Source organism: Amblyomma mixtum, chromosome 8 (assembly GCF_055824585.1).
Source record: "Amblyomma mixtum isolate Tamu chromosome 8, ASM5582458v1, whole genome shotgun sequence".
Lineage (NCBI taxonomy): Eukaryota > Metazoa > Arthropoda > Arachnida > Ixodida > Ixodidae > Amblyomma > Amblyomma mixtum.
In genome coordinates, this window is record NC_143019.1 from 78,464,294 (window position 1) to 78,476,587 (window position 12,294).

Consider the following 12,294-nt stretch of genomic DNA (forward strand, 5'->3'; position numbering starts at 1 on the left):
GCAGTATTTCGAAAACATATGGAGGAGACGAGCAAAGATGCCCTCACTGGCAGGCTGGAGCACACTATAGCTAATGCTATGAACGTTGCGAGAAGTCACATCACGTCCTCAAGAATACGCAGTGATTTTGATATTGAACTAGAACGCCTGCGTGCTCTTCGGCGGCGAGCAGAAAAGCGATACAGACGAACCAAGTGCTTAAATGATCTACGGGAGGCTAGACGTACGCAGAAAAAAATCAAACGAAGAATGGATCAGCTGGCGAACCAGCGCTGGAGGTCCTTTTGTCAGCACTTGGATCCCCGCAAGCCCATGTCCCTTATATGGCGTACTGTGCGGGGCCTCCGTACGCTTCCGCAGCAAAGACAACCCTTCTATGCGTTGGCTGTCTATCAAGATCGACAGCAGTCTGAGGTAGCAACGGACTACTGCAGGAAAATTGCTGGTGTACCAACTGCTTCGAGTTCCCGGCGTGTTCCTCCTGCCTCACGGGTCTCAGCCATGGATGTCCTTTTTTCTCGCGAGGAACTCGACGCTGCTCTTGCAGGATGTCGGCGTTCGTCCTCACCAGGGCCAGATGGAATCACATATGCTGCGCTGTCCCACCTTGGCCACGACGCGCGAGAAGAGCTCCTCAAACGTTACAACAACTCTTGGCTCGACGGTGCTGTTCCTCAAGAATGGAAATCGAGTCGATTGATACCCCTACTAAAACCAGGGAAATCTCCACTCGAGCTCTCGTCGTATAGGCCAATAGCTTTGGCCAGTTGCGTAGGAAAGGTCATGGAGAAAATGATTTTGTCGCGCCTTGAGTGGTACCTCGAACACTACAAAATATACCCCGACGCTATGGCCGGCTTCAGGCGGGGTCGCTCTTCTATTGACAACGTCGTTGATCTCGTATCCACGGTTCAACAACAGAAGCGCTTGAAACGTTTGTCAGCGGCACTCTTTCTGGATGTAAAAGGTGCCTACGACAACGTGACCCATGAGGCCATCCTTGATGCGCTGGAAACTGTGGGCATCGGTGGTCGGATGTTTGCGTGGATAGAGAGCTATCTGTCCAGAAGATCATTTTTTATCCAATGTGAAGATGGCCCGACGCCTGAACATTACACCTACCGTGGCGTGCCCCAGGGCGGTGTCCTTAGCCCTACATTGTTTAATCTGACTCTCATCGCCCTCCCTGAGAATCTCCCCAACACCGTCCAGATGTGTATGTACGCCGATGACATCTGCATTTGGGCCTCCTCTGTGACGCGTCCCCAGGTGCGTGCAAGACTTCAGCGGGCAGCATCGATCACTTCTTCCTATCTCCAGAAGCAAAGTCTCAGCGTTTCACCAGAAATGTGCGCGCTAGTGGCATTTACACGTAAATGTATGACTCCATATCCGGTACGCATCGACGGTCAAGTCATTTCTTACAGCAAAACTCATCGTTTCCTAGGGATCCTGATCGACCGCAATTTATCATGGAGCCCGCATTGCACTCTACTGAAAAAAAAGCTAACATCTATCGCTCATTTACTGCGATTTCTAGGTGGAAAATCTTGGGGCTCGTCGGTCCAGTCAATGCTGGAGTTGTACAGAGCTCTATTTGTCGGATGCTTGCGGTACAGTACACCTGTACTCTCAAACACGTGCAAAACTAACATGCGTGCCCTCCAGTCAGTGCAGGGTCAGGCCCTTCGCACATGCCTAGGTCTACCTCGGAGCGCATCAACACTGGGTAGCATTGCACTCGCCAAAGACCACCCGATCTCTACTTATATTGTCCTAGACTGCTTGCGAATGCACATACGTCATATCTCAAGGATTCCACAGCATCACCTTGCGCCTCTGCCACTGCAGAGACCACATTCTGCATTTGCAAAGGTGATAACGACGCAACAGTCGTCGATCCCACAACAGTTCACCCCGGCAGCACTACCTCCCTCTCCACTGTGGTGTATGCGGCTCCCATGTGTGCGCCTTGCTATTCCGGGGATAGCGAAGAAGTCAAATTTATCGACGCCAGCCATTAAGCAACTGACACTGTCCATGCTCCACTTCGAATATTCGGACCGCACTCACGTCTATACGGATGGATCAGTAACCTCTACTAGTTCTGCTTGCGCTGTGGTCGTTCCTGCGCGACAGACTCAAATTCACCAACTAATTTCGCATCGGACTACCTCTACTGGAGCAGAGTTGGCTGCGCTGCTTGCGGCAGTACAGTATATCTCACAACAATCACCTCAAAAATGGGCTGTTTTCTGTGATTCAAAAGCTGCCCTACAATGTCTTCAATCTTCCTTGAGACATAGCGACCATGAGCAACTTACAGCGGAGATACGATATCTGCACCACCAGGCAATCGAACAAGATCATGAAATCATCTTCCAGTGGGTACCAGGCCATAGCGGCATTGTTGGTAACGCCTTAGCTGACGATGCTGCTCGATCGGCTCACGATACAACCAACACTGTCCGCATACCACTGACAAGAGCTGACGCAGCAAGGCACCTTCAACTGCTCGCCCGAAACCTGACTGTAACGTCGTGGTCTGCCCCTGGAGGTTGGTCACCCCGCTCGCATCACTTCAACCTCCTGCTCCAACATCACATACCACTCGGCCTCCCCCGCGGTGATACTACGCTGTTGTGCCGCCTGTGGCTGGGAGTGGCGTTCACAAACGCCTATTCCCATCTGATCACAATGGCTGACTCTCCTGCGTGTGACCAGTGCGGTTGTGACGAAACGATCAGCCACCTCCTCTGTAACTGCCCTCGTTTTGAGCGAGAGCGCGGTGTCCTAAGTGTTTCTCTGCTCCGCTTGGACTCGCGTCCTTTAACAGAGTCTAACGTTCTGGGGCCTTGGGCTCAACCTTCCAGACAACGGAAAGCGGTGAAAGCGCTCCTGACTTTCTTAAGGGACTCGGGGTTGCATTCCCGCCTATAATCTTTAAGTTTTCAGTGCGCGCCCTCTGTCCCTGTGACATGGTGGTCGCTGGACACTTAGAAAACTCATTTCCTTGCCGCTCTTTTTCCTTTTTTCCCCTTTGTTCCCCTCCCCAAGTGTAGGGTAGCCAACTGGGCATCGCCTGGTTAACCTCCCTGCCTTTCCGTCCTTTTCTCTCTCTCTCTCAAGCGAAGGAATAGCGCCAAAGACGGAGGCCTGTTTTAGTGTGGATAATTTTTATAGTGGAAATTGTTATGAGAGCCTTTTCGATGAGCTATTGACAGCCACTGCTGGAGTGGAGCAAGACACTGGCGCTCTTTTACTGAGACCTTGCGCTATTCCATTACTTTACAACGTGAGGCCATCTCTTCAGCAATGTCTCATTAAATGCTTTTCCTGCACCCAGTTTTTTATATGATGCAGTATGTGAAAGTTGGACGGCATCCGTTAATGCATTAATCGAACTGTCAATAGGCAATCGGCAGGTGGGTCTCTGTCGTATGAGCAGCGAAAGCGGCTTTCGCGTGGCGAAGCCTGGCATCTCCACGTATTTGCTTCGCTCTGTAGGTGGTGCAGCTTTGCGGACGAAGCTTTCGCTGAGATAGGCGTGTTAAGATAGGCAGCGTGGCCGTGGGATTTGTTTTACTTTTCATGACGGCTTTTTGGCGAACGAAGCATTTAAATGAAAAGAAAATAGGATTTATAACTTGAGGCATACTTCAGAATCGATTCTTTAGCACAACATGCAGTGCCCCGGAGTTTATTTTATTCCATTTCACATTTTGTTCTACTCTCTGAGCTAGAATTACTCTTCTTAGATAAACCAGGATAAGAGGCGAGCCTGCTATCGATTCTGATTTGTGCAATACTGCGTCAAACGTACGAAAAATGTTAGATATATTTCAGATTTTAGACTGTGAGGGTGTTCAACTCAGGAAGTTGGTTCACACATCATGGTGGTTGCAGCAGGAAAGTGATGGCAAGGACACGAAAAGGAACAAGTTTTTCTTCATTCAACCGCATTTACTTTTTTTAGCAGAAAGAACATGTGCTGATAAACCTTTTTATTAGCCGCTAGGCATGAAGCGCATACCAGAGATACTTTTATGCTTATTTAGTAATCTGTTCCTTCATCTACCCAGTAAACTAGGTTTCAGGACGGTTCACATCGGGAAACCATGTCACAATGAAGCCCTCCGGGGATATCTAGTATCTATGTGGACATCACCGGGAAAGGACTCTAACTTTGGCAATATTACCATTACTTAATGTCAACATTGCGTCTAAAATAGTAATGCTAAGATGCGAGAAAAGTAAAGAATGCGAGGGTTCTGAGGAAAGAATTGACTGCTGCGCTTTCTGAGGCGACGTGTTCAAATTACTCGTATGCCTTTTGGTATAGTACATGCAAAGGCATTTTCACAAAGTGTTTTTGTGCTAGCCGCTGGAAAACAGACTTTATGGCTTGAAAACGTGATTCCGGCGAGTACCTGTGCTCAGATGGCTCGTCAGCCATTGGGTCCCTGTATGAACACCCAAAGCCCTGGTGTATCAAACGTAGCATAATAGAAGCTTTCTAGCCGGTAGCCAATATGAGGATATATTTGTCGTAAACAGCCCTGCGCGCGTTTTCTGGGTTCGCAACCGAATTAAGAGCACACTGTAAAACATGCACTAGATAAAAACAAACTTTGCCAAGTTGCCATCTTTCTTTGCCTGACTGATGTTGAAGAATCAGCTCAGTTGAATTTGTAGTTTGGCTTTCAACATGACTTTTTTATAGCAGAAATACGAGTGTGTTCAAGGTCGAAAGTGACCTTCGGTGGCAGTTAGTCACCTGGTTTCGAAAACTGAGCCGTTTTGACAGTCCTAAGGAGAAAACGCATGCGAGTCACTGCGTAATGTTCAAAGCCTCGACATTCTAGTTTGGTATCAATGAAAGGAATGCTGTCTTTTTTTCTAATTTTAACAGACCCTGCGTCCGCAGAGGGAGGGGTGTATTCACAATTTACTCGAGATAGAACAAGATTCCCCATTTCATGCCCATGCCCAGAAGCATTCCATAAATTTTCGCTTGCCTTCACCTAATTGTTACGAGCGTGTGCGACCTAACAAATCGTTTAGCCGTTGAAGGGTCCGAAAACCAGTACCGGAGTCTCGTTTATACGCGACCCGATCAAAGTGAATGAAGACCCAGAAAACTGAAAGGTAATTTATCATTCTTTGTCAACTATTTTTCTCCAAAGAGTTTTTCTCATTCGTGATTCTGCGAGCTGTGATATGTGAGTAAAATCTAAAAGAACAACAGGAGTACAGAGGACGTGCAAATTGAATGCAGCATATTTTACTCCAGATTTTCTCTCAGAGAAAATTCAACATATTTTTTCAGCTTCACTCGCTGCAGTGCCCAAGGAAAGCCGTTGCCTACTAAAAGTGGACTCTGGACCATGTCTACAGGTCTTGCCGCGCTTTTACTACGACGTCGATGCGGGCTACTGCCGGCCCTTCAGATACGGGGGATGCGGGGGCAACAGAAACAACTTCGAATTTGGTGATGAATGCCAACACACCTGCGCACGTGAGTTCCTAGTGAATGCACGCTGCTTTTAAAAAAGCGCAAAAAACTCGGACGTTTAAGAAGGGGACACACACAACGCTATCGAAAAGAGCTCCCCAAACGAGATATGAAGCTTAGAAAGGTAGACGTGCGGGCTAGTTGGTGATTCATGCTTCTTAAAAGAGCGAAAAAGACGCGGACGCAGACAGAAGTGGCTGCAGACGGCACTGTCGAAATATTATTCAAATGGTCTGTTTTAAACTTAAATTAAAACCGCATAAGTTCTGCCGTGATAACCTTTGGAGGCTACCTCGGAAGTAGAATATAAATTCTGTTTTATTGCTATTCTTCCTATGTATGCCTCTTCTCTGCAAGAACAAAACTATTATTAGACACAGTGGTATCATATCCACATATAAAAGACAATGAAGAAGCGGGAAATACCCCTTGCTCTAAAAACACTACGCCGTGAATCGCCTTCGCCGAAGAAGCAGTTGCAGAAGTGTGGGATACTTTTATTAACTCTGAAAAATAGAGTGGTTTGAAAGTAGGAAACGAATGTTCTTTTTTGTTCCTGATAAATGGCTTGCACTACCGATGGAACAAGTGCTTATGTAAGAAAACCAGTATCTCAATTGATAAAATTTTTTGAAAGTAATTAAGTTCCGAGAATAATCGGTGCCAAACGTTCGCTGCATCGCTCTATGGTGGTGGGTTTTACTGTAAAATCTTTCGTTTTTTTTATTTTGAGCTTTTAGTTTCATTTTGTTAGTCTTGTATGCGCTCTGCAACCGGTCAAACTCTTGTGGCCTTGCGGCCTGTCTGTTTATTCGGTGTTTTTTGCACCTTTTTTTCTCTGAGATGAGTAATAAAACAGAATAAGGGATGATGCGAGTGCCGCACGGACAGACATGCGATCCAGTGCGAGAGAGTTCGTTCGTGTAAGATGCAACAAGGATTCCAACTTTGATACGGTAATATGGCTTCCTGTAAAGTGGCCGAAAGTCGTTAGGGAGGGCACAGTTCTATCTCTTTAGCCTTTTGGTGATTACTTGTTTTTACAATTTGTCAAAGAATTTGAAAAGGTTTCTCGTAAAAGCCTATGCGAAAAGCTTCGCGACTTTGCCGCCACCCGAAAATTAGCTCCTGGATAAAAAAATTTCCAGCACATCGCTCACAGTCTGTTGCCGTTAGCAAACAATCCTAAAGCCATCTACCGGTAACATCACGTGTTCCACAAGGAAGTGTCAGCAGTCCACTCAATTTCCAATTTTTCGCTTCCGTTCCTATTCATAATAATATTTTGGAAATAAATCTAACCTGTTGGCCTTTGCGACAATGTGTTCGTTGCTTATGCACCTGTTACTGACAGCCGCCGCTGTGGCTGAGTGTTTACGGCGCTCGGCTGCTGACCCGAAAGACACGGGTTCGATCCCGGCCGCGGCGGTTGAATTTCTTTGGAGGAGAAATTCTAGAGACGCGTGTACTGTGCGATGTCAGTGCACGTTAAAGAACCCCAGGTGGTCGAAATTTCCAGAGCCCTCCACTACGGCGTCTCTCATAGCCTTAGTAGCTTTGGGACGTTAAACCCCATAAACCAAACCTATTTACGTTGTTATTTTTGTGTAGTTCTATAATTACCCATGGGCCACTATCAGAAATGAGTTATCATGGCACGAACGTAAAGGAAACTTAATCTGACCTCCGAATAAAAACTAGGCTACCTCAAGCTCCATCTACGCTCTCGCTTTATAATGCGAATTTATTTTCTTACAAATCATAGATCAGATCAAAGTCCGAGTGTGCATGTTTGGATTAGAATGCACAGCGACCATTACTCATTGACTCAATAGAAGCAACGCAAAACAGAGCCCATATTTTGTCTATGGCTCATACGCATACGATATCAGCGTTTCATTTGGAAAGATACGATGACAGTTATCTGTTTTTTTTTCTTCGTGGCCGCATTTAAAGTTTTATCTACTGCATCAATTTGATTACTCTCATGCACCCCACCTATGCGCATACACGTCTCCGAGCGTCGGTTACACGGAGCAAGTCAGTGCCAACGTGACCGTAGGACTACTCTTTGAAATTTTTCCCTCCAACCTTCTGAGGTGTGCAAAGACCTTCCCCTCGAAATATCAGCCATCATCTGCCCATCAGCTTTCCATGGTGAAATCATATGGCTGTTGCAAACATGAAAAAAAATGATTGGGTTTGTTTGTATGTGTAAAGTTGTTTATTTTCTTTTTTTTTCCTTTTTTCCCCTGTCCTTTCTCACTGCCTTTCCTTAGTTTTATTCTAAATTTGTGCAGTATTGATTGACTGCGCCGTTCTCTGGCTTGCTTTATTCTGCCGAGCACTGCCCCACAAGCCCATTGTTGGCTTGGGCAGGCTCGTATTTGTACAATGTAATTTTTCAAATAAACAATTTTTGTTATTATTATTATTAAGTAATCTCTACCTCTTACGTAATACCGTGAAAAGAAGGCATTTGAGGGGAAAAGTTGAAGTGTTATACGTATTCTTGCGGCAGAGGAAGCCATAACCGTAAGGAATATCAGCGTAGGCTCGCTATCATGTGGCAAGGACTTAATAAGCAAACTAGACAAACGTACATAGAAGGCTAGCAAGGAAGGGACCTGAATGCTGAAATGTGCAGCTCATGGCGGCTGCTACTGTACGAAGCACATAGAACCAGTAGCCTTCCTAGGCGTCTCCTGCCTCCTTCTGTCTTCTACAAAAGAGAAATCATGAGTAATTGTGGTGTTCCTGCGAATTACGCAGCCATGAATAAATTATATTTTGACATGTCATCACTAGTCTGCTTATTGTGACACTGTACTAAGAATTATCTCGCACAATTCAAAGGCTCTACTATGGTATGATTCGTATCGCGGTTCTGCTTTATTTCTAAATGCCCTCTTGAGTGCTGCCCGGGCTGACATCTATTAAGAAACGACATTTGCCAGACCGGTCAACAAAGATATTGTGGTCGTTTAGAAGAATGATCCCCCATTAATCGGCAGATAATGTCGCCCGAGGTGCTCCAGCATTCGAAAATTGATTTAAACCTTTATTGAGCACTGTAAAGATTGCGGTATTAAAGCACAACATACTTTTTTTTTGTTTTCAGCGAAACCGGAACGGAAATATGGTCCCAAAATAGACCTCGAGTCCGAACCCCGTGAGTAATCAAAACCTTTTACCTAGTGGTCCCGATGTGTGCATGTAATCGACTTAGTGTTGGGTTTGGTTAGGGCTCGGATTTAACGTTGCGCGAACTTATGAAGTGCATATTTACAACAATCTGCGACAAGTCGCATAATTTCATCTAAGCCGAATCCGGGAAGTAAGCGCTGAAAAGTATTGCTACGAAAAACGCCATTCCGTTATATTGGATATACAGCATTTGTTTTATTATTATGACAGCTTTTAAAAGTCCGCAAGTTTGCAAAATCTAAAGATAATCTTTTGTCGGAAACAGTCACTGAAATGGAATGTAGTTCGCACGTTAAAGCAGTGTTTAGTCACAATATAAACACGAGACTGGATTGCCCTTATACACATTATTTATCAGATGTGCAGATTTCACATGTTACTCGCTTTATTCAAAAAACGTGAAACATTCGCGCAATGCACATTACTCCCTGCAAGAATCAGTTCAGTACGGATGATTCTGCGCTTGCGAACATCATGCTGGTCTATAGGACGGCTACGCGTTTGTATGCCTAATATGTCCGCATTTCGACCTTGAGTATATGCATAGACTGCATAGACAGCCGTGCGTGTCCACGGCAGCTTCATTGCTTCAATACTTATTATAATATTCTTTTACGGGCAAGCAACTCAACCGTAGACCCTATTCATTGACAACATAAGACGTTCTCTTTGATAAAAGCTCTCCTGTAGCATAGTTTTGGATCCGGCAGAGAGTCGCTTTGAACTTCGCGCCTGTGTCTGAACTTCTTTAGGAACATCAGAACACAGGGTATATTATCAGTGACTGTCAGCTCTGTTACGTGCCCGACTGGATTTGATGACAGCTGCCAGCCTCAGCATTTTTATTTCGGTTCTTACTAAACAAGAGCCTCAATACGCGAATGGGTGGCTTTAGCGGTTGCGTACTGCCAGTGAAGGCGCAAGTTCGTGCAAGGTTCCACTAAAGTACGAGTGGTTTGAAGTTGTAGTTCCTGCATCTATTGGGAGGAACAGTTAAGAGTTGGTCTGGCTTTGAATTTTACATTTTTATTTAATTTGACACCAACAGAACGGTCTTGATCGGTTAATGTTTAAGCTCTCAATTGCAGTCTGGTTTTCCAATCATGCTCCTAGCCAGCAGAAAAGACCACATGCGTGCTGATGCTTTGCATCGCACTTATTTTGTTCCGCAGAGCCATCGAACCCAGTGTGCTACCAGCCTAAGGTGAAAGGACCTTGCCGCGCACACATTCCGCGCTTCTTCTACAACCACACAATCAGGTACTGCGAGGAGTTTGTCTACGGTGGCTGCAAGGGCAACCAGAACAACTTCGAAACAATTGAATCCTGCTTGAAGACTTGCAGTAAGTCATTTGGGTATTTTTTGTTTTCCCATTCTGCGTAGAAAGTTATCTCAAAACAGATTGCCAAAGAAGAAGGACACACGCACAAATTTTGTAATAATGACTGTAATGGGCGACAGATTGTCTGAGGACCGGTGTATACATAAGAAACGGATATCAGGAAACCCGTTGCAAGTGGAAAATAAGAACAGCAAATATGTCCTTGAAAAAAAAGCTTGTAAACAATATTTAGTAGCGAGCTATTGCCATCTTATCCTATTTATGGTACCGTTTTGGGGCTTATGATTTCTGCTGTGTCTTGCGTTTTGTTCCAAACATTCCATCTGGCACACGTATTTTCCAAGTTTACTCAGACATTTTGAAGTTAATCTTGTTTCTTTACCATTGTTCATTGACTCTGCCATTTTCTCGAGAGCACTTGAATACTCGTCTAACAAGTTATCGCGAGAGACTGGCGCTTAATTTGTTCTTTAATTTCCAGAGGTCGGATATGTCGGCGTGCAAGCCACTAGCGAGGTCTTCTCTGACGATGGTGGGTGCAAGACCTATTCATTTTTTTTTCATAAGACTATGCATACGTGTCAGCGGCAAAGATAGAGACCATGCGCAGTGTTGTGCGCTGTGGGCGCTTTGCCATGATGTTTGAATTGTTACGTGTACGAGTTTGAGTTCCTGAAGAGGGCAAAGCGTGATGGCGAAATGGCTTCTGACTTGAGAGGCTCGTTTCAATATATCGTGTCTTTCGTAAGTGCCGACTTTGGGAATATCATAAGAAGGCAAACGGAGTCGTTGATTGTAGATCAGGCGACGAAAATACGGGGGCGTGAACTTTGCAGGGATATGGAAGCTATGGTTTGTACGAAACTTGGCTTGTCTTGCTCATATTATTGCACAAGGCGATGACTTGGGCAAAACTATCTGGATGAAATTATCCACTACGGCGGTCAAAGTGTAGCCCGAAAATTGTTGTGGCCGTGCTGTGGAGGTACAGAAGTAATCAGCTCGAAGGAAGATTTCCTTTGTCAGCATGGAGCTGTTTATCTCGTTCCTGGCGCTCAATGTTTAGAACAACAACGAAGGAACCTTGTCTCCGCAGCTACTTTCAGTTATTACGGGATTAGAGTATATGCAATTTACTGGGTCTTCAAAAGGCTGAACACATGCATTCCTGCTCCTGACGCTGATGGCATTTTGCCGCACAACACCGAAAGAAGCACGGTGACCAACAACTGGACACTGTGTGTCAGTGGTCTTTCTTCGACTTGTGTGGGAAAGTCTACGACCCATCTATACCAGCCATGCTCAATCGACTAAGTGGACTTCCTGCGAAATGCATCTTTTTGAAGTATAACATTAAATTAATTTTTTTACACGTAATCTTCTTAACCTTTTTAGATCATTTTATATACTGAAAACAGTTCCGCAGACGGATAACTTCGATCACCTAGGGCTCGTTAGCATGATTTTATATCGCTCAGTAACGGGTTTCTAGCATTTCACAGCCGTCGAAATGCGACTGCCGCAGGCGGGCTCGAACCAGGTCTTTTGGGTAAGGATTGGAGCATTATAACCGCACTTTTGGCTTACCGCGGAACAAATACATAAATGAAAATGGCAAACGTGACAAATGCCCCGGTATCTTGTCACGAACATGAACGCAAGAAAGTCTGGAAGCGAGGAATATTCATTCACAGACAGCAGCGAAAGAATACTCAAATGACAAAAACCTTACACAAATATGGAAAATGTAGTGCAAAAAGACTGTTTAAGAAATAGCCGTTTTGTGGCGATTCCTACATCTGTGAAACTAGCACTTGCCTGTATGGGCAATAAAATGAGCTTCGAATAAATTTATGGTCGAAAAGAAAACTGTACTAAGTGCAAGTATAACACTGCTTTTCTGCTAAATAATTTAGCTGGATAAAAGCCGCGACGAGGGAAGCTGGGAGTCATAGAAGCATTTTGCAGATGAGAAGATGGCAATCGCTTTATCAGCGAAACTTAAACCTTTCTGACCAAAAAGAAAAAAACGAAGGTTGGGTATCTTGATATTGTGATCAAGTGGTGTACCAAGTCGGATGGCACGCAAAAATTTGGTTGTTTTTGTTTTGTTCTTGTTCCAAGTGTCTAAATATTATGCAGGTTTTTTTTACCTAGTTTTATTATGCTAATTTTTTGTGCTTGTCTTCCTATTAAATCACTTAATGTGGGAGTTCTGATATCTTTTCA

The 12,294-nt window shown here is 44.8% G+C and overlaps 1 protein-coding gene across 1 annotated transcript in view; it reads left to right on the top strand.

Moving 5' to 3' along the window:
* Positions 1 to 12,294, top strand: part of LOC149333116 (papilin-like) — a 61,082-nt gene that overhangs the window by 44,286 nt on the left and 4,502 nt on the right. The window contains exons 13-15 of the mRNA XM_089557646.1: positions 5,330 to 5,518; positions 8,637 to 8,687; positions 9,895 to 10,065. Of these exons, the coding sequence (XP_089413772.1) occupies positions 5,330 to 5,518; positions 8,637 to 8,687; positions 9,895 to 10,065 (411 nt within the window). The remainder of the gene's footprint in view (positions 1 to 5,329; positions 5,519 to 8,636; positions 8,688 to 9,894; positions 10,066 to 12,294) is intronic.